This window comes from Branchiostoma belcheri, unplaced genomic scaffold, assembly GCF_001625305.1.
Source record: "Branchiostoma belcheri isolate BF01 breed outbred unplaced genomic scaffold, Haploidv18h27 scaffold63, whole genome shotgun sequence".
NCBI lineage: Eukaryota > Metazoa > Chordata > Leptocardii > Amphioxiformes > Branchiostomatidae > Branchiostoma > Branchiostoma belcheri.
In genome coordinates, this window is record NW_017804276.1 from 538,648 (window position 1) to 561,897 (window position 23,250).

At 40.6% G+C, this 23,250-nt stretch overlaps 1 protein-coding gene across 1 annotated transcript in view; it reads left to right on the forward strand.

The window, feature by feature from the left end:
- Nucleotides 1–3,702: 3,702 nt before the first annotated feature.
- The window catches only part of LOC109483186 (membrane-bound transcription factor site-1 protease-like), a 46,443-nt gene continuing 26,895 nt past the window's right edge, over nt 3,703–23,250 (forward strand). The window contains exons 1-3 of the mRNA XM_019786171.1: nt 3,703–4,046; nt 9,492–9,643; nt 20,818–20,920. Of these exons, the coding sequence (XP_019641730.1) occupies nt 3,842–4,046; nt 9,492–9,643; nt 20,818–20,920 (460 nt within the window). The 5' untranslated portion in view covers nt 3,703–3,841. The remainder of the gene's footprint in view (nt 4,047–9,491; nt 9,644–20,817; nt 20,921–23,250) is intronic.

Genomic DNA, 23,250 nt, shown 5'->3' on the forward strand with positions numbered 1-23,250 from the left:
GGGGCTGAGGGTTTGGAGGCACTGAGGCAAGAGAGAGACAGCACCATTCAGTAAGTGACCACCTACCAAGCAGATCCTAGGGTCTCAAAAATAGAGTATCAAATTGGCCAGGCAGTATTGGCCAGAGAGGGACCCAAGGGGGTGGGGGTAGTGACAAAAAAGAAAAAATAGCCTGGGTTCCAGACCCATAGCACACTGGACAGTGGACACAAAATATCTCAGTGAGCCTGGCTAAAAAAAAGGGCCATATCAGCGTGCAAAATACCTGGTTGCCCAGTTGCCCTGGGCAACCAAATTTTACTTGGGGCAACCTATTTTTGAGCCTAGGTAGCCCAGTGTGCTACTTGAATTTTAAGAATCCGCCCCCCCCCCCCCCAATCATGCCCACTTGGCTTGCACCACTGTATCCGGCAGATGCTTTTTAATTTTAGGTATTAGTGGCTATTATTACTAAGTATCAGTTAACCAAAGGCTGTTAGAAATACATGTATTGTCAAAGGCTTACGTACATGTATGTAACATTACTTAATTTGAGGGAAGTAGTAACTTACAGGTGGGGCTACCTAAAATTCTGATGGGCACCCTAATTTTTGCCGTAGGTTGCCCACTGGGCAACCAGGTCCAAAAAAGTATTTTGTACACTGCATATATAAAAAGCTAACGATCATTCCCCCACAACCTCTGCTTGGAGAGCTCACCCACTGTAGTTGGATAGGTTTACATCCCAGTGCAGTTTTTTAGGGCTTGAAAACCAGATATTTCAAGAAAATTCCCAGTTTTGCCACCCTGACATAAATTTGCATTGAATGCCCTATTTTAACTTCCAACTTCCAACTTTCATCCCTTGTATTAATCTAAGATCTTTTCTTTGGACAGACAGTGTGCTAAATTGGCTACTACAGGTTAGATTTCATTAAAGGAGTACTTAAGTCCAGAAGGGAGTGCTATATTCCGACAGACATTAATTGTAGGAAGTGAAAAATGCATATTACTTTACAGTATACAATAAAATGTCCATTATGCACAAGTCTTAAAACGCATCGAATCCATGACAAACTCTCCAAATATCTTCAAAACTATCCCAGAATACACCACGCTACCCCATTAATCTTTAATGTCTATGTTTTAAACAAGGAAGTACGTTTCTGTTTTGTGTTCTTTGGTATCTTCTTACCGACCTTTGCCCTTCTTGGTGTCCTTATCGCCCCTCATTGATGCCGAAAATATTGATGATGAAAAAAAAGGCGTAATCTTATATCTTTTTGAGTTTTTCAGAAGTGGCGTAATCTAATATCTGTTCAATTAATATTTACATGCAAATAAATTGAGAAAATCAAAACACGCAGGATGAAACTGGCGCTCACTGCATTAGACATTCTGATATTATAGTATCCAAGTTAGAGGTCAAGCAAAGTAAAGCAAGTAAGTTTTCAATAATCAGCTTATCAGTGTGCTTGTCTCCTATCGTTTTCGCCGAAAATGTTTATGTTGACTAGAAGCGTATCAGTATTGCGTAAGCCAGAGTTCTCGGATGTATCGATGGTGGTTCAGCATGGGGAAAATGATATTGATATCGCTAAATACAAACATGCACCGTGCAAGTCGTATGAGCGAAATTATGTAAAAAGTCGTCTAGTTACTGTATTCAATCATTGGAAGCGTTCGATAACGGGTTCCGGACCGGGCCGTATTTTACGGTACGGCCCGGTGCGGAACCCGTTATCGAACGCTTCCATGGCTTCCATAAAACGATTCGAACGCATTTCGCCCTAACCGCGTGTGCCGCTTTCGAAAATTCGAATACAGAATCCGGACGTTGGAACTGATGTTGTTGCATTTGAGGGTTTAGGGGCACCAACTTTTGGCTCATATTGCATTGAAAGGCGTGTTTTCTAGGGTGGGTATGATATAAATAAAATACAACACGGTGTATTCCGCATCGCCCTCGGTCCCAGCCCTCCCGCGGATCGGATCTCCCTCCAGCCTTCGGGCGATCCAACGCGCGGTTGGGCTGGTACCTCGGGCGATATGAAATACACCATGTTGTATTCTATATGTACAATTGGTTTTCCAACATTGACATTGAAAAAAAATGTCCTCTGCAACTTTTACTTTTAAATTGTTATTATATATACTGTAAAAACTTGTATTAGCTGGGTCACCAGAGATCGCCAAAGTCTAAAAAGAAAGATAATCCCTACCTACTGACCCTAATTTTTTCAGGACTGAAACAAGAAACATGACATTTTTTCCCTAGGCCTAAGGTCCATCCCTTAGCATTCCACACATTCCAAGGAGGGCTTTAGTGACATTAGTCATAGAAACAACTTCTAACAGTTTAGAGTCTTTTTAATAACTGTTTATTGCAAATTCTTGCCCGAGGGCTAATTGCAGGAACAGAAGAAACATGTGGTATAAAAACAGACAATTAGTACACATAGAACTACTGATAACTACTAAGAAACTACTAGTAAAAACTACTAATATTGTTTGTCCTTGTCCTCAGTAATACATGTATCCCAGTCAGGGGTTGTCAGAGAATAAAGAAGACTTCTGTTGAAGACATGAAAACAAGTAAAATCTGAGATTTTATACCTCTGGGCTATTTATTGTATATTTTTATTTGTAATTTGTTATGTATAGTTGATGGTGTTGAATTTTATGTGTTAGAGAAGATGCATGTGCACAACAATTGCTGCGCGCCCCAGGACTAGGGGTTTAAACAAAGAATTTGAGATATCGAGACCGGACACCCCTCTTTGCGAGGGGTCATATACGTGGACCAGACCAAGAATATCCTTAACATGCCAAAGGTCAACAGTCACGACCATTTTAGGGGTGTTCTGGGGCCACCAAAAGGCGCCATTTACACGCCCGAAAACACATATACAATAAAAGCAAAAGAATGTGCATCATCTACAGCTCAATAGCAAAACATACACCGAGTCCCAAAAAAATCCGTCCACCCAAACGCGAGAAACACCTGCGAACATGAAAATCTAAATCTTTCACAAAACCCTTCCGCGGAAGGATGTCTCCTCCCCCGGAGGTAATAAAAAGAATAAAAAAAATAATCTTTTTACCTTACATACATCATGTACCTATCATGTTGCAGGTATAATCAGTTGAATCATATTTTAGTTTTACCTTTCATACCGTCAAGTACAGTATTTTGAACTTCATCATTTAAAGAACTTATAAATCAGCTGAATCATATTTTAGTTTTTCATGTACCTTTCATACCGTCAAGTACAGTATTTTGAACTTTAACATTTAAAGAACTTTAACTAACATACATTTTCAGAAAAAACAAAGAATTTATGTATACATTGTACAAGTTGTTGTCAATTGTCCAACTGTGCTGTGGTTTTCAGCATTGTCATTGGTTGTATTTATTTATTTGTTTGTTTGTTTACATGTATCACAGGTGTGGAATCATGGTGCTCCCACAGATTGATACCACAGCATCACTCCCTGGACCCGGACTGTACGGTAGAAACCAGCATAGCTCCACATTTTGCTTCGGATGACTAAACTTCCAGTTGACTCCACACTCTCCAAGCGCTCCTGCCATCAAATTTCTCTTCAAAGCTGTCACCGTGAAGTCCATTTTCATTGCAAACATATTGAAGAAGAGTATCACTGTGTTTGGCATTGTTGACAATCGATTCTTTCATTCTGATTAACTGATAAAGACTGAAAAAGAGTCCTTGTCACAACATCCATAAATTGACGCAAATTACTGCCAAACTTCCTCCGTCAGCTGTATAAAAAGACGCCACAGATGATCTGACTGTCGCACTGACCTCCCGTTTGGTCGGAAACGGACCGTTCGAGGAACATGAGTCGTCTCCTAGCGACGTGGCGGCTGGTGGTCCTGTCGTGGCTGCTGATTGGTCAGCAGGTGCAGCCGAGCAGCGACCGTCTGGTGCAGGTGACGGTGATGCCGGAGGTTCCGTTCCCGTTCATCCCGCCGCGACAGTGCGGGAACGTGACGGCCCTGGAGAGAGTGGAGATCGGATTCAAGACTGGAGTGGTAGAGCATGGTGAGTGAGATCATTGGGAAGTACAGAATTTTATTTTAGGCCACAGCAAGTAAATTTTATGGATGACATTCTCCACAGACTCCAAATCTAATGCGAAAAAACAACAAAAAACAAGGCGGGCCGAAAAAACAAGGTTCCTGCATTTCAAAATTTTGACTCAATCATGGTACAAATGGTTTTGATTCAGTGGGAACATCACATATACACAGCCAACATCACATATCACTGCATCAAAGTTAGAAACAAAACATTTAAAGAACTCAGCCTTGTCTTGTCTCCTCTCTGCCATCCACGTTCCGGCATGGCAACAGACATGTTTGTCCATTTTCGGCATGTTGACCCCTGTCATAGGGCAACAAAATTTCCAAGACTTGTTTTTTTTGTTGAAAACCAGGCGAAAATTAATGCGTGCGCTGATGTCATCCATAAAAATTACTTGCTGTGGCCTTAGGCCTAGGGAAAAAAGTATTGTGTTTCCTGTTTCAGTCCTGAAAAAATTAGGGTCCGGAGTTAGAGATTCTTTTTTTTTTCTTTTTTTTTTAGACTTTGGCGATCTCTATATAGTGATCCAACTTATACAGTACAATTCAACAAAGTAAAACTTGCATGAGAACACTTGGTTTCAATGTCAATGCTGAGAAACTGACTGTACAACGTTTCATCACTCAGGTGTCAGATCATGGAGTTAAAAAGATTGATCAGCTTGAAAAATTTATGTCCCTTGCAGGGGTCCACCAAAAAACAGGCTAGGGTCGGCAGTTTTTTTCTAGGGTTGGTAGTTTTTTCTAGGATCGGTTGGGAAATAGGAAACACAACATTTTTTCCTAGTGCTTCTTTTATTCATGGCCTGCAAGCCCTTTTCCGTAGAGCGTAATCGGCCGTTTTCATTTTACGTAGAGCGTAGACGGACCGCTCTAATATTTTTGCGTAGAGCGTATTCGGCGTTTTAATTCTACGTAATTCGTTGTAGCCACTTGGAATTTATCGTAAAGCGTAATCGAGAGGTTTCCGAATTCAGCGTAGAGCGTTGTCGGGACCCCCCTTGCAGGCCCTCCCATTAGTCTCTAGATTGGTGGGAAAAAAATGTTGCAACCACTTCCCCCATAGTGGGCCTCCAAGACACACTAGGAGGGCTTGACCTTTGACCCAGGCAGCAGGAGGGCCAGACCATTCCTGAGTTCATGGGAGGGGTGCAACTATCACATATCAGTCTCACAAGCACTAACACATGTCACACAGACACATCACTATTGCTAGCTTACCGTAATAGCAGTTAGTTTTGCAGTGGTTCTATCTCGTTATGGGAGGGGAAAGAAGGTTTAAACTGTATGAATTTAGCTGTTGAAGCAATATTCTGTTAGCCAAGAAAAATACGAACCACGTGATATTCACAATGTTGTGATTTTGGTGTTAAGAACTGAAGACAATGGGAAAAAAAAGTACTGCAAACATTTCAGCATTTACAGTACACTCCACTGGGTGTGGTTTTGGTGTCCACAATCCCAACAGTTCTTCCCCCCCACATTCCCAATGATTTATAAGCCAGGAATTCCTAGCGTGCAGGCTGGAATTGTGATGGTATATGCGGCGTCTTGAGGCTTGGAAAGTGTAGTGGTAAGTTACCAGATGAAATTCTTGCAATTCTATATCAAGGAAGTTTGTATACACGTTATATACATGTGTACTTTACTGTATTACTATTATGCAGAAAGTTTTGGAGTGGTCGTATTTTGAGGTGTTAAGTTCTAGAAAGATAGTCTACCTGTAAAAAAAGCCTCTCAAAATGCAGAAAATAGCTGTTCAGAGGGTTAAGATTTCAAAATTTTCCCAGGCCTAGGGGAGCATACTACATACTCTACAACTCCCCCCTCTAGGGGGAGGGGCATATAAGATTGTAAGCATATACACATGCTTAGGTCAAAAGCTAATTGATTACAGTTTTTGCCCTATGGGGAATTCTACAGTTAAAAATCAAGATGATTCAAATCCAAGCATTATAGTTGGGTGCACTTGAGGAATAGGAAATTACAACATGGGTCCTCCCACGCAAGTCACCTACTTGGTCTTCTTCACAACGAGGCTTCTGTGCTACTCTGCCTATTGAAAGTACATCAGATCATCTCTTTGGTTGAAGCAATTAAGGCCACAGCAAGTAATTTTTATGGTTGACATAAGCACGCGCATTGATTTTCGCCTGATTTTGGAAAAAAAATTTTTTTTGCCCTCTTACGGTGGTCAACATGCAGAAATGAGCAAATTGGCATTGTCTTGTCATGCCAGAACGTTGATGGCAGATAAATATGAAAATGGGAGACAAGACATTAGGCTCGGATTTGTTTTTGTTTTATTTTGATGCAGTGATGTATTTCATAGCTTTTATATGTTCCCACTGAATCAAAACCGTTCGTACAATGATTGAAAACTTTTATTTTTCAAATTTGTTTCAGTTACAAATGAATGTTGTACTACATTTGTAGTTGGCAGCAAATTTAGCACAATAAAGGTGTCATTCCTTGTTTAAGAATATTAATGAACTCGAAATTTGACCTTGTTTTGTTTTCACCTGCTCGCAGTAGATTTGGAGTCAGTGGAGGATGTCATCCATAAAATTTACTTGCTGTGGCCAAATTCACAATACTAAGTTCTCCAAAGGGGGAGGGGGGTTTGTGTGGAGTTTCTGCTTTGTTTGGAACAAGTTCAATAAACATGACCAACTTGTGACCGGGTCATTATGAGACTTGACCTATCACGAGCCATGTTACAAACATACTTGTACTATTAGTATCACCGGCGTGAGATTTCTATAACAGATGGAAATCGCTCTTGCTTATTTGTCTTTGCAGAATATGTTTATACTGTGAAAGAGCAAAGAAGGCAGTAGATACTAGTACTTGTGCCAAAGCTACTGAAATCTAACTTATATGTGTAGGCCGGTGTGTTTTTGTAATGTCTAGCCTAGATGACTAACTTTTTCAGGGTCAGAAATACATGCACTGGGTTAGTGGGTGCATATGTACTTTTGTGCACTCAAAATTGGAGTCGAAAAATACTCTAAGGCCACACCAATTTAATTTCTTGGTTAACGGATTTTTCTAGAAAAATAATGGAGCGGGCGGGCAAAAAAAACAAAAACAGGCCTAGGCATTCTATTTTGTATGATAGGAGCCATGAAGTCAACACACCAGGCTGGTTCAAAATTTAAACAATGAATTTTGAACTTTTAATGATACCACTGCATTGAAAGATGGAATAACTGTAACAACTACTAGGAAGAAAAGGACTGTTTTCAACTGTTCAGGGCAAAATACAAATGTATGAGCATTTTGCAGTTGATTCTGAATTTTTATTTTTTTTGGAAATCAGGAAAAAATGAAGCGGGCGAATCCGTTAACCAAGAAATTAAATTGGTGTTTCCTAAAGTCTCTGATTTATTGTTTTTACAACAATCCTTGGAAAATATGGATTCAGGAAGCGTGACTAGGTAAATTGTAATTTGTGTGCAAATTGCGTAGTTGGGCAATTTGACATTTTGAATCAAGTGCGTTGAACACAAAACTTTCTCGTCATTAATTCTAATGCCCCTTTTTTAATATCGAGGTCGCAAAAAAATTTGATTGCCTGTCATTTCTGAAATGAGTGGCCTTGAAAATTCCATAATCTCAAGATAGGAAATTCATATTAAGGAATTTCACCTTCATTATGGGTATGGTATATTCATCACATGTCACAATATGAGGTAATGATAGATCATGAAGCCATGAAATTTCTTAACGCAAATTAATATTTCATGAACTAGAAGCTTCTTGATAGTTTGCCTGCGTATCTTCAAAATTGCAGGGAAAATATATATGCAAATTGAAACTTCATTTGAGACAGTTTGTTTAAATTAGTCTGCCACAATTAATACATTTCTGTATACTGATTATGACCTTTACAAAATGTATATGATTAAATGTTTTGTTTTTCATGCAAATGTATTGCAGGACCAGGACATTGTTGGTTATAATATTATTTTTGTTGCAAAATATAGTGTAAGGAGGATATGGGAAGTTAGCAGTAACTACCGGTAAGGGGGTTGCTGTAAAGGGTTTTTACTTCCACTTTGACTTTATTTTGTGGTAAGCAGGAAGGAGTCAGAGGTTTTCATGTTGTTGTAAGGCCACACCAATTGAATTTGTTGTTTCTCAGATTTTTTCAGAAAAAATATGGAGCGACAGTTTAGTACATGGTTTGCCCTTGGGAACTCTCTGTTGGTCCCTCTATCCTACATAAACATTTACATTTTGTACTGTAAACTGTGACAGAAGAATAATATCTCATCATAAAAAGATTCTTACTTAGATATACATGATAGTTTACACAGCACAGTTCTATCTGAAAAGGTATGCAAAAATTTTAGTGCCTAACCCCATGGGTTTGATTCCCATTTGGAACACATACTGTCAAGGACATTACAATGATTGGTATGTATGTATGTCTTTCTGAGTCCCTGTTAGAATTTCAGTCAGTAGACTATACAAGTGACCTTTGACCAAAGACAGGGCAAGTATGTGTGATATTTGGAGTATACAAACTGGTGGGTTAGCTAATATAACATGTACACATGTATGAAAGAGCACAATTTTAAGGGTTGGCTCTACCAATTCAATCTGCTATTTGTCAGAATTTAAAGAAATGATGATTCGCAGTTGGAAGATCAAATTCATCTATGTATCTTTGCATAACTAAAATAACTAAAACGGCCTGGAAATTAAAAAGGGCCGTCATTATGATACCCCAGCAGATATGTCTTACATGCAAGGAGGGTATTCAAGACGAATTTCACTTCATGATGTCATGTCCAACAATAAAATTATGAAGAAAACAGACAAAAGTTGATACAATCCAAAGCTTCCAAAACTAATGTTATGCTACCTCACTCAAAATCAGATATCTTTGATATACTCCTTTCATGCCCTCATAACTAAGATATCAGTGTATGTTGGAAAATTCATACCTGTAAATAACTGATATATCTCCAGACCTGAATTACAGAATGTGATAATATTCTTCTTAGGAAAACACAACAGGTTAGCTTTAGTATCATCATGGACTAAGCCCGTTAGAATTATCTTAGTATTAGTTCGTGTACATCTACTGTATGTACCCTTGTTGTTTCTTCTTTGCCATACATTGTACCAGTTACAGTTGTTGAGCAATAAAGTTGATTTGATTTGATCTTAAAAAAAAGGTGGTTGAACTGCTAATTGCTATGCTTTCATTGGTTGACTGTGTCACATACATGTATGCGGAAAAATCAGGTCTTGGGTTAGACAGCTGATGAACACTGAGAGATTGATAAAAAAAATCCTGGTTTAATTTCTCAATGTATCAACAAACCAACTCGGATGAACTTTCATGCTACTATCCTGCATGTAACTTTTCTTACCTTTTATCCCATCACAGAATACATAGTGACTTTCAACGGATATTTCACCCCGACTGCCCGCAAAAACTTCATCCAGGCAGCGTTACGGGAAGCGGAGATTCCGTCGTGGCAGATCGTACCACGGAATAACCCCGCCAGCGACTATCCCAGTGACTTTGAGGTTGTACTGGTAAGTTTGTATTCATATCTTACAAGTTTTTAAACCTTACTGAAATCTGCATTAGTAGGTATTGTCAAGCATTTTATATTTATAATAATATTAGTGGCATATTTATCTGTGCTAAGATTAATGCCTCGAAATTGATGGCTTCATACAGCATGAAAGATTAATATACACATAATTCATGTTCAGTGTATATGGGAGAAATGTTATACAGTATGAGCATTATGGAAGTGAATTGTTGTGGAAGTTCAAAGATATGGGAACTGCAGCCTGCAGTCAGCAATGCCTCCTAGCAGTTTTGGTAATGACTGCAGTGAAAAATTCGAGCATTCTCATATGTGTAGAATGATGTTACGTCACCTCTTGTGCATACCAAAGAGGAGAAAGTTTGAGTCCTTGTCTGACCTTTCTCTCTTCATACAGAGAAAAGCACTTCTAATTTGAAGAAGTCTGTGGAATATTAATGAATCTTAGATTCTTAGTATTGCTTTTTAATTAGTATACTTGATATGTAACATGTAAGTATCATTCAACAACTGGTTGGGTATTGATTTTACATTATGAATGCTGCTCTCCTGCTGCTTGGTTTAGGGCTTCGTACCGGTCCAGGTGGACCGGTACGGACGGGAAAAATACTATTGGTCCGGTCCAAAAAAAACGAAACGTCGGTGGACTGGTTTTTTGGACCGGAACAAAAATTCATACTTGATCACTACACACAAGGAGGCCTGCCAGGAAAATGAACATACAGCGTTAAAATAAAGAGTTCAGTAAGTGTGGGTCACTAAGAGGGTGACTGAGAACTAGTGAGAAGTGAGATAGGAAACCTAGTTATATCATCCATGGTTATATTTGATGTTCTTTGAAAGATACAGGACAAATTGTCAACACTTTATTCATGTTTCTGTCATTATTGAAGAATTTCAGTAGAACATGTGACGCGCATGAATTTTCAGGTACAGGTACAGGTCCGGACCTGGACCTAAACCTCTGTACCTGTACCTGTACCTGATGTTACGAAAAGGTACGCAGCCCTAGCTTGGTTAGAACCTACGCCTCCATGGTTTATAGTTACGTGACATGTACATGTATATGCAGGACTACATTTGTAGACATCCTTTTTTTTGTTCACCTGCACTGTTGCAGTTACATGTACAGTTAACTGCACAAGAAAAAATTTTACCTGGACCATTCAATGATGTCTCCAAAAGTGGATAAAACAGCCTTTTGAACATACTTTATTATATACCTGTTTACTAACAAAGTACAAATGTAGGTAAAGCCACAGCAATTTAATTTCTTGGTTAACGGATTCACCTGCTTCATTTTTGTTCTGATTTGCAAATAAAAATAAAAATTCAGAATCAACTGCAAAATGCTCATATTTTGCCCTGAACAGTTGAAAACAGTCCTTTTCATCCTAGTTGTTACAGTTATTCCATCTTTCAATGCAGTGGTATCATTAAAAGTTAAAAAATTCATTGTTTAAATTTTGAACCAGCCTGGTGTGTTGACTTCAGGGCTCCTATCGTACTATTTTGGGATGCCTAGGCCTGTTTTTTTTTTTTTCGCCCGCCCGCTCCATTATTTTTGTAGAAAAATCTGTTAACCAAGAAATTGAATTGGTGTGGCCTAAGGTACAGTCATTGTAATACTGCCGTCCATAGAAACTGAATAGACTCTATAGAGAGTGTAAATTACATCTTAATTTACTCAAAAATAAAATTTCTTTACACGAATACATGTATCTTAACTTCACTCAGGTACTTGGACAAGAGTACCTACATGTAGCTTGAACTAGATCAGATCAGATAGAACGTTAAATGGAGGTCCCATGTTCGAGACAGCCACACCTCGAGCATGTTAAAGAACCCACCGCATTTTTTAACAGAGTAGGGGTCCAGCAGGTTCAGAACCTTACAGTCCACACCTGGTGCGATTACTGTTGTATGGAGGTCACCAGAGCACAGAGAAGCTGCCATTCATTACAAGCTCTTTGCAATTCAGTCCCTGGCTTGAAAGAAAGAGTACAGTCATTGCGTAACCAACAACACACCAGCATGTTTTTGTAGCCTTCAGCCACACCAATTTAATTTCTTGGTTAACGGATTCACCTGCTTCGTTTTTTTTCTGATTTGCAAATAAAAATAAAAATTTAAAATCAACTGCAAAATGCTCATATGTTGCCCTGAACAGTTGAAAACAGTCCTTTTCATCCTTGTTGTTGCAGTTATTCCATTTTTCAATGCAATGGTATCATTAAAAATTCAAAATTCATTGTTTAAATTTTGAACCAGCCTGGTGTGTTGACTTAATGGCTCTTATCGTATCATTTTTGGGAGAATGCCTAGGCCTGTTTTTATTTTTTTCGCCCGCCCCCTCCATTATTTTTCTAGAAAAATCCGTTAACCAAGAAATTAAATTGGTGTGGCCTTCATTGCTGATAAATTGTTTAGACATAATTAGAGATTGAATTTGTTTGAATTTGGTATTGTTATTACCTTCATCAAGGAGGTATATGCTTTTGGTAGCATGTGTCTGTAAACATTAACTCCAGAAGGCTTAGATGGATATTCGGTATGTGGGTGCATGTACATTGTACATTGTAGGTCTTGATGAATTTTTGGCCCCCTGCTGGCTTGTACCTGCTGGATGCCACCATAGTCCCCGACCCTCAGACATGAGGATGGGACTAGGTAAAGGTAAGTAAGGTAAGCTGGCTTGTTATGGTACTGCAGTGGAACCTCTGGATCTGATATCTCGTGATCTGGACATGTTGGTTTTGTATTTTGCACAGAATGGTCAGGGCTCGAAATACTGGGTTCATGTGCACCCAAAATTGGAGCTGTGCACCCAATTTATTTCTGTGGGTGCACTGGTGCATATTTTTGTACATATTTTTTTTTACATACTAAATGTAGTAAATGTAGTATACAGGATATTCTTGGAATCTGTCAGAAAAATATTAATTAATAAAATCTTTGTTGTACAATGTAGTAGTTCTGTAAGATTTTGAACTTAGCTTCCATTTCATGTTCAAGCTTAGAAGAGGATCAGTAAGATCTGTAATTACATGTAGGTTTTGCTGTGTATGGTGCACCCAAACATTTTTTTGTGCTTCTAATTTTTTAGTGCACCTATTCCCAAAAATGAGCCCTTTAGGTACATGTCAGATGGGTTCTGTGTCCCATAAGTTAGTCCATGTTTGAAGCGATTGTTGCTGCACCAGGGCCGTTCATTTGTTTGGCCGAGATTCAAGAACCTTTCTGCAGACAAAGTGGAAACCTTTTTGGTAATTGCAAGTAGGTACAAAAATGTAAATCTTAACAGATGTACCTACATGTAGCATAGAAGCTGTTTTTATTTCCCATCACCAGTAAGCCATGTAAATTCCATTTGATAGAGGACAAAAAACATTAGCAATTAAGAAAACTGAAATATCTACATGTACAAGGTAGATTATTGTTTGTAATAATTATAAAGTATATATGAAAAAGATTTTGCATGTAGTATATAAGATGACAGATAACTACAGGTTATCAATTCAATGTTTTAAGATACTGTACACTACTCAATTATCTGGGTGGTCAATTGAATGTTGGAGTGCATTTTATAACATCCATGTGTATATTGTAGAATAGATTCCATGGGTTGAATATCATTCTTTGATTCATGTATGGGTATATTTACCGTTATGTACTGCTAATGCATAAGATTTCCCAAGTCTCTACACTACCATACTACATACAAAAATGGCAAATCTGTGTGTTTATACGTGCAGTCTATAATGTCTTATATTTTATGTATAGTGTCTGTTTTCTGTGAATCTGTACCTGAAGAGTCGGCAATCTTTCTTATCCGTTAATGAAACACAAATCCTTGGTACTATCACTCGCTGTAACAATCCATCATCTACATTGTAAGAGTACAAATTAGCTTGGTTTGGGCCTGCTATCCGCGTATGCTAAGGCCACACCGACTTAATTTTATGGATGACATCCGCGCGTGCATTGATTTTCGCCTGTCCTCAAAAAAAAAAAAGATTACGTCTTCCGAGGCTCTGGCCTGGCTCTAGGCCTGGGTAGTTCGTGGTAGCTAGCGACAATACGGAGCCGGTGGTAACTCTGGAGGACAGCACCCAGGATACCGAAACTCAACGACTTAACTCACGCGTACAGTACCGATTCACAAATTACGCAAAAAGCCGGCTTGTTGTATATGTCGCTATGTACTGCAGCAAATTCACAATACATTGTATTCCTGTGGTTTAGTAGCATTTTTATTTTTGGGCGGAAATTTTTTTTATTCGCCCGCGCGCACTAGTTTTGGGGGTCTTCAGAGGATGTCATCCATAAAATTAAGTCGGTGTGGCCTAAGAATTTGCAGGTGCACGTTCTTGTTTATTACGTTGGAAAATGCAGGGATCCATCACGCTCTGTATCCGAGGGGACCCCGATCCCAGTTATTCCTGTTGTGTAAATGTCAAGTCCATCCATTATGTCGGGAGACACTTAGTGTAGAGGATTGTGGGAAATGGGGGAGGGGGGCAGCTGGGTTCTCCCCAGAATCTTTTCTGGGCAAAGTGGTTAAGTGCAGAATACCCGATCACAGTAGGGGGTCCAGCATCTGCTGCAAAAAAATTGTTATTATTTCATTTTTAGGCCACACCAATTTAATTTGTTGTCCCTTGGATTTTTTAAAGAAAAATATGAAGCGACAGGGCAAAATAAAAAAAAGGCCAAGGCACCCCATGATAGCAAGAAATGTCACAATATGAGCCATGAAGTGAACATACCAGGCTGGTTTATAATTAAAACAATAAAAAGATAGCATTTTGCAGTTGATTTAGAACAAAAAATTTTTTTTTTTTTGCAAATCAGAAAAAAATGGACAGGGCGAATCCGAGAAACAACAAATTAAATTGGTGTGGCCTTAGGGGAAGGACTGAGATTGGAAACACAAATTTTTCTTTCGTGAGCCAAACATTTTTTACATTTCTGTATTTAGAAGGACCCACATGCAATTCCTCTGGGAACAACTATTTATTTACATATTATACATGGAGCTGCCACACAAACATACATGCTCCTAACCAGAGGGACTGGTGCAAAGTGAACTGATATATTTCATCCCTCCAGGGTATCACACCAACATTCTCATTGGACCCATTTAGGCAGGGTACTAAATGGCTAATGTGGTTATGCCGCTATTTTTCATGTTCTGCGCTCAAAAGCTTTTTGGGCGATACAGGGTGTCGGTCGTGAAATCAAGACCAGAAAGAAAAGATATGTAATGTGTTTATCTCGCTCTAATTTTTTCTTTTGCCACCAGGTTTTGTTTGATGACAGACTTTTTGATGTGCTGTGTATGATTCTTGTTACCATTAGACCACACCAATTTAATTTGTTGTTTCTTGGATTTTTTTTAGAAAACATATGAAGCGACGGTAAAAAAAAAAAACGGCCAAGGCACCTCATGACAGCCAGAAATGTTATGATATGACTATGAGTCATGAAGTGAACATACATATGTATCTGGCTGGTTTATAATTAAAACAATAGATTTGGAACTTTTAATGAAACAAAATTGCATTGTTACATTGGAAAACTTTAAGACCTAGGAAGAAAAGGACTTTCTTCAACCGTTGGGGCCAAAATATGTCTTTCATTGAGCATTTACATGTAGAACTCCTAAATTTTTTTTTTTTCAAATCAGAAAAAAATGGACAGGGTGGTCCGAGAAGCAACAAATTAAATTAGTGTGGCCTAGCCTTAGGAATACATTTTGTATATATTCTGTAAATTCATATAATCAAAGCCCGGATAGTGAGTGAGGGAGTGAGTGTACAACATGAAGAGAAAGGGCGTCATGTGTTTTATGCCAGAGGAATGTATAATTGTACATCTTAGCACGTACATATGCTGTTAACTGCTAGAAAGTAGCAGATTTTACAAGTCTAGGATGTGCCGAAGATCTTTCCACAGTGTTTGATTGATTTGGAGCCGGTTCTTTGCAGGTGTAGCTCTCGTACTTGAGGTGGTATTACGATGTAAGTAGGTGCGAGCACTAGGTTCCTAATGGGGAGAAGTCACCATATCCAATCCCATTACGGAGCTACAAACGACAGAAGACAATGACAACAGCACCCAGCTGAAAGTCTTCTTTGTTTTACCTGGATTTTAAAAGCGCAACGTCGTACCACAATTCAGCAAGGAAAGCGTGTTGGGAATGGAGTATGGAGGCGAGGGTGAGATGAAAAGAAGTCGTTACGTTGCAAGGGAAGGGAAATGTTGGGCTGTAGCCTGCGGGTAGGCATTACTGTTGAGACATGGCTGGGGGGACGTGAGGGGGACGTTTAGATCACAGATATCAGCGCGACCATACATCACCCGAGAGCCGGTAATGGACGACTTTGATATCAGCTTCCTTCCAGGGCTTTCCACGTAAGGAAAAGAAGCGGCAACTCACTGCGGGGTGTCGCGCGCCGCATTGTCCCGCTAATGAAAGCAGCGGCGGAGGGTTTCTTTCTCCGCACAAAGGCGGCGCGCTGACAAATTATCTGTCCCGTTGCTTTGTGTGTGATGATTCGCTGTCCCGCGCCGGGTTTACCCGGGGTTTCCTGAACAGGTGTGCACCAGGAGATATCAGACAAGAGGCAATAATCAGACCACCTGCTGCGGCTATGTGTCTTCTATATTACCTTCTTTAGAACTTCCACCACCACAGATGTGACAGACTCTTCTATAATTCTTTCTTTTTTTGCCTTGTATGATGATAGTGATTCTCAAGAACTGTTTTGTTAGGAAGATTGGATTATCATGACTGAGTTGCACACATTTATGGATGTACTCTATACATTATAATAATGTTGCAGATGCATTTTATATCCCAATATTTGTCACTTAAAACAGTTACAGTTTGTCAATAGCAGGGGAAAAGAATTTTCATAGTGTTTTAAGTCAGCAATTGAAACAGTTCTGTGGTAACACATGGACTTTGTGAACTTAATTCTTTCCTTCGCACAAACCACTGCGAACATCCTTTAACTTTTTTTATTTCTGTCTACTGCAAAATGGGATCCACAATTTCAAGCCTACATGTACGTTCTTTTAGCATGCCAAATTACAAGTTCAGACATTCAGTTCTCTAAAATATATATTGTATTGTACATGCATGGCTATCTGTATATACATGATTTTGACAGACATAAAGAGGTACATGTACATGTATGTCAGTATGTGTATACATGTATATCTGAATGTTGTGACCTTTGTGAAAATAGTACAAATTAATGACATTTGTGTTAATGTCTGTTTCGCAGCATAATATTTACCCTGTTTTAATCCCGTTATGATTGATGAGTTTTAATAAGGCTGTGACAGCAGCGCGTTGCTGGAAATGTTAATATGCATCCATCAGGTTGATATGGCTAAGCAGGGCTGGAAAGTATGCAGATTAGTGTAGGTAAAATTGGAGCTGTGCAGGTATTTCTGATGTCTACCTGCACCTAACCTGCACAGGTCCATGTACTGGGTATATGCAGGTTAGTGCAGGTAAAATTGGAGCTGTGCAGGTATTTCTGATGTCTACCTGCACCTAACCTGCACAGGTCCATGTACTGGGTATATGTAGGTTGGTGCAGGTAAAATTGGATCCGTGCAGGTATTTCTGATGTCTACCTGCACCTAACCTGCACTGGTCCATGTACTGGGTATATCCAGGTTAGTGCAGGTAAAATTGTGCAGGTATTTCTACACGAACCTAATCTGCACTGGCACATGTTACAGGTTACAAAAAATTGGAAAAAAAGGTACTGGTAGTGGTAGTATATTGATATTGTTTTCAGTTGCAAATTGTAGTTTGAATTTGCATGTTGATGATGCATGCACTACTACTACTAGACATCACTAGTACTGTTTGGCATGCTTGAATGCCCGTTGTTTTAACACATGCCATTACTCTACCATTCCCAGCCTGGAACATATGGGTCGTCATTAAGCAAAATAGACACGACGGAGTTCCCCGGTAAGCCAGCCCTCTGGGCTAGCATTAGCTACTTGGCAACTTTTAAGGAAGTGTAAAGCCACCAGGTGAACTAAAAGAAGAACTACTGAAAAAAAAAGTTGTCAGCGACTTTAGAGAAGTACATTTTTTTAATGACCTTGGAGTGACCTTTGGAAAGTGATTTGGAATTTATTTTTTATTTCCTTCACATGGATTTTTGAGCATTGGATAGGAAGCACTTGTTGTGCTTATGTGAATCCGCTGCTCATAAAACATAATAGAAATGTAAACATAAAGATGACATAAAGTATAACATAAACATAAAATGAAAGTGGCTGGCGCACCAATACCTAGGCTATAGCATAACATTAATGAGATTGGTCAAATCTTCCAGAGTGGTGGATATAGTTGAACACAATATCAAAGATACGGCAGTTAGTAGGGTACGGGAGGGAGGGGCTACCTGTAAGAAGTAAAGTACATAATGTGGTGTCGTTTGCGTTGAGTGGGTCGGAAGGGAGTATGTTTTCTAGATGAAGGCAAGATATGGATAACAACATTTTGGTCCTTTCAGTATTATAAAATTTGCAGTGCAATAAGTAGTGATCTGGTGTTTCATTTGGAATTGGAATTTTTTCGTGACTGTGGATAGGATTGTATGATGTAATTCAATGCTAATTCCTGAATTTCTCCATACATGTATGGCTAACTTACTCCCACCCTATATGTGCTAGGTTACCTTTAGACATGACCTTCCTATCAATCAACTGTCAAAATCATCTCCCACCCACTAACCAAAGCTGCTGGGACAAAAGACACAAATTCACAATTCAGCAACCCAAAACAATTCTGTACGAAGAAGTAACTTTGAAAATGTTTCTGGCCATCATCGAATGTTCACGGTAGCTGTTGATAAAAGTCAGAGGAGAATAACATCAACATACACAAGACATTTGGCCAAAGCTGGTGGGAAAAAAGACACACATTCACAATTCAGCAACCCAAAACAATTCTGTACCCAGAAGTAACTTTGAAAATGTTTCTGGTCATCATCGAATGTTCACGGTAGCTGTTGATAAAAGTCAGAGGAGAATACCATCAACATACACAAGACATTTGGCCTACAGGATTCAACTTTTCACGGTAAAATGTTACGTCTATATTCCTGGGGGTGACAAACGATCAAGCTTTGCCAAGATATAGAAAGTGAGAATCTTGTCATTAGAGATAAGCCCCCGTGCATCTGGCCGGACTTCAGAGATGAGCCCATCGCACCTGCCGAGCCGTAAAGCACCAGGAAAGGCAGCGGAGACACGCGTAAAATGTGTGGAGAGAGAGTTGTGGAGACGGGCAGTCTAAGAGAGATGCATGGCGGTGTTACACAGTGTCATCTCTGGCTGCTGATTTAACAAGCGTGGCAGGCGTGTTGACAGGGTGGCTGGATGGGATGGACCGCACAGAATTCCATCTTTCTCTTGTTTGCCTTGCCGCTATCCCACTAACAGGGCTCGAAATACTTAAGTCCTACAGTGGGAATTACCTGCACCAGACAAATTTTACCTACACCACTTCAGAATACTAGGAATTATGGATCATGATCATACTAGAAACTATTCAGAAGTCATTGTCAATGCTGATTAAAAATCCACATGCAGCTTGTTTTGTATATACATGTACATTATAAACCCAGTACATGAACCAGTGCAGGTTAGGTGCAGGTAGACATCAGAAATACCTGCACAGCTCCAATTTTACCTGCACTAACCTGAATATACCCAGTACATGAACCAGTGCAGGTTAGGTGCAGGTAGACATCAGAAATACCTGCACAGCCCCAGTTTTACCTGCACTAACCTGCATATTCCCAGTACATGGACCAGTGCAGGTTAGGTGCAGGTAGACATCAGAAATACCTGCACAGCTCCAATTTTACCTGCACTAACCTGCATATACCCAGTACATGGAGAATACAGTGCAGATTAATTGCAGGTACATGTACATCGTAGACATCAGAAATACCTGCACAGCCCCAGTTTTACCTGCAGCAGGTGGTACATGTATTTCAAGCCTTGAGTACACTTGACTGTGCCACATTGGGTGGGGACTTACGTGGAGCTGTTAGTCCTTCATTAGAACTGGAGCTGGCACCTACTTGTACCCCTGATTAATCGTCATGACAGGAGGTAATTCAATCAGACAAGATTGCCAGTGCCATCCCATGGATAGTTAATCCCTTTGTCCATCTGTCCAACCTAGTCACATGGCCTCCTTTATCTCTCCTACATTTGCTGGCTCTATCGCCGAGATGCGCCCTGCATGCACAACTCTAGCACCCGCCGGTAATCAAGGCGGTACGGTCGAATGGGCTTCCCCCGCCGTTTGGCAAAGCACACTGAGGTATTCATCGGGGGCCAATTCGGACTCAAGTGTTGCCAGTAAGATTGGATGAGAAAGCCGGCGAAGGGATCGATACCGGTCCATTTCTCGGACATAAAGGTTGTCAAGGGTCACTTATGCAAATAGGATTTAATATTCCCATGGATGATATTCCATGTGCCGATTCCCAGTGGAAGCAGTTGCCCTTGACCGGTGGGAGGGTTTGGCCAGGAGCTGTTAATTGGTAAAGTTTTGAGTAGCTTGCTCTTTGCCTGGATGCATGGCAAAGGTGTGATGTGTCTTCACAAAAGCCGTATAGCTCTTGCGGCAGCGGCGTCGGCCATAAATAGTGCGAGCCATTACAGGAATGGGGACAGACCGTATGTTAAAGCCGGACTTACCGCGTTTCCACAGAATGAATCGGAGACACCACGGTCACAGTGCAGCCAATCGATACTCCTGCCAAGGTGCCTGCCAGCGTGATTGCTACGGATCAATACCGCTGCCTTAATTTGATTAGATTTATTACAGTCCATTTTAGAGAGGGTGTGTGTGTGTGTGTGTGTTGCTGGAGTGGTTCAGACACGATGACCCCGGTACTGACCCCATCTGGCGGGATGGTTTTGTGTAGCTTTCAGTTCCACCAACAGGCACTTGTCAATAAAACATTATCTCCCCGGTCTGATCCCCCCCGCAGTCCAAGTACCCAAGACATGATCAAGTGGTGAGCTAGTCTGAGATTTGTATAAATCAGGCCCGGCATTAAAGTGATTGCATTCTGACATTTATCTTGTGTGCAGCTGCAAGAGCGAGCCCAGGACGGCCGAGACGCGCTCGAGGACCACCCCAACGTCAAACGAGTGACTCCGCAACGTCGGGTGAGGAGGACACTGAAAAGGATCGGTAAGTGTCGCTTGTTTCTTTTTTTATCGCCCGCCGTGAATTTGCAGTGTATTATTTGATTGGAAGTCGTTAAACGGGTGGCTGGTCATACAGAGGGATGTAACATAGAGTACTGGTTATGGATCCCTTCACAGGCAATTGCATGTGTCCGAAAAACAGCCGCCCTTACGGCGGCTATATGTCTTGTCGTGCTGATGTGGACGGCGTGGCGTGTAATGTGTTGGTGGGCTCACACGTCCCCCCTTTGTTTGGCACGTCGTCGGTTCCGTGGTGTGCCCGTAGTACACCCGTATCTGCCAACACGCAATTACTCACTGTTTGTGAATTAGATGATAACCATGTATCTACATAAGTCCGGTTGTTCGGCCTGCGAATAAATGGTGATCAGCCGGAGACAGTGATCACGTCCGATGTGGAGATGTGCCGTCCCGGACGACCGTGGGGCCTATCGACTCGGCACGACGTGCCAAATTTGCCACCTGTTCACGTCCTAATATCGCCGAGGAGTGGACACCGGGCGGACGCCCTGATCCCTAGATTGCCCTCGCTGTAACACTGTATAATTCAGCGTCCCGGCCACACCTCGACGCAGAGTACGTATACGGCCGGCGGATTGAAAACTGGGTGGAGCAGATGACATTGCTAAATGCCAAAGGGTCAGGGGATGTAATATCAGCAGCACAGGGGGTAATGTGTGCGGGTTGCCGAGCTAGGTTTGGTAATGAACGTGAGGTGCATAACGCCGGGGTGATAATGGTGTGCACAGCCCCCCAGGGTACCCGGCTGCCATCCAGCCCAAATGCACGCCTTAGTCCCTCGGCACCCGGTCGTTTCGTCCGCGCTACATTAAATATGGGCATGTGATTACGGTCCCCGGCGTGGGTAAATAATGGTGTGCTACGACAAGATAACCAAGCCCAGGTATTTACCCATCACTTCTCTCCTCCATCCTGATCCATCCAATGGGACATTAGGCGGACTGGCCCATTTGTATATGTATAAGGGGGCTTAGGTGGTAGCTTTGAAAGAGGACGGTGGTGGGCCTTATTTGTCGAAGGCCGTCCACAGATACAGTTTACAAGCCGTCGGCTGCTGCTAAAATCCCGGTAAAAGAAAGGCCCGTGCGTGCCCGCTCGCTGATTAATGACGGTGTCTACAGGAAGGATTACTGGCAAGGTGAGCCTACCAATCTTGTTCGTCAGCGGCAGACGACACTTTGTTAGCCGCGGAGCTACCGGAGAGGTGGCTTACCGGTACTTGTGTTGTTACCTGGTGTTTAGGAAACAGATGGTCTTTCTGTAGGGTCTGTTTGAGCTCTCCTGGCTTGATCTGTTGATGAATGATATCTCCCTGCACTCAAGGCTGTGTTCATCTCTCTATATATTGTGTACATTTTATGGATGTTTCTCCAGTTGATGGCTGTTATATTCTATGATGTTATTTTCTGTTGTTGATATTCTTATCTACATTGTATCTACTGCACGTCTGGTATGCTAAATGGTGTTGCAGAAACTTATTATTTATAACATGACATGTTTATGTACAACACATACAATGTATGTACCAATTCATTTTTTTTCAGACAAGGGATCTGGGACTGTTGGAAAATATAAATTTACACCAATCCCACTCAATTTTATGTTCTGAAATGCTGCTAGAGTATAAAGAGACTGTATGTCTAACATTGTAAATAAGACGGACTTGAAACCTTCAAGCTAGCTAAAATAACGAGGTAATTTTTTCTACTTGTGTATGTATGATAATGTTATAACATGCCAGCTTCGCAGGCACGCGGCTCGGCGGCATCTAGGTACACATGGTCCACACTGCAATATGTGAGTGATAAAAACTGTTAATAGTGTGCTTGTCAGTGTGCTTCTACCTACACATGTACCAAAGCATGTCTCCAGTCCTACTACTCAATGTAACATTGTTGCAGACCTTGGATAATTTATTTCCTCTTTATTATAACATGCTTTATTGCTTTACTGCCATGGTTCATACTTGATCAAATTTTATGTAGCAAGTTAGCAACATAGTCGGTTTATTGAATAATTATATATATATATAATTGAAATTAATAATAAACTGTCAAAGTCATCACCTCCCATTTGAATTCACTCACTAGACCAAGCAGAGACCCAAAACTACTTCCATACCCAGAAGTAACAAGGAAAATGTCTCTCAAATGTGTCTGGTACTATCTTGAATGTAATAATAATTTTATGCAGGTTGCTTTTGTGAAGAATTCAAGGCAATTTTAAGACACCCACGTGACTACTAAATGTACGTGCATGTATGGTTTTATCATGGACAAGCTCAGCTCAGAA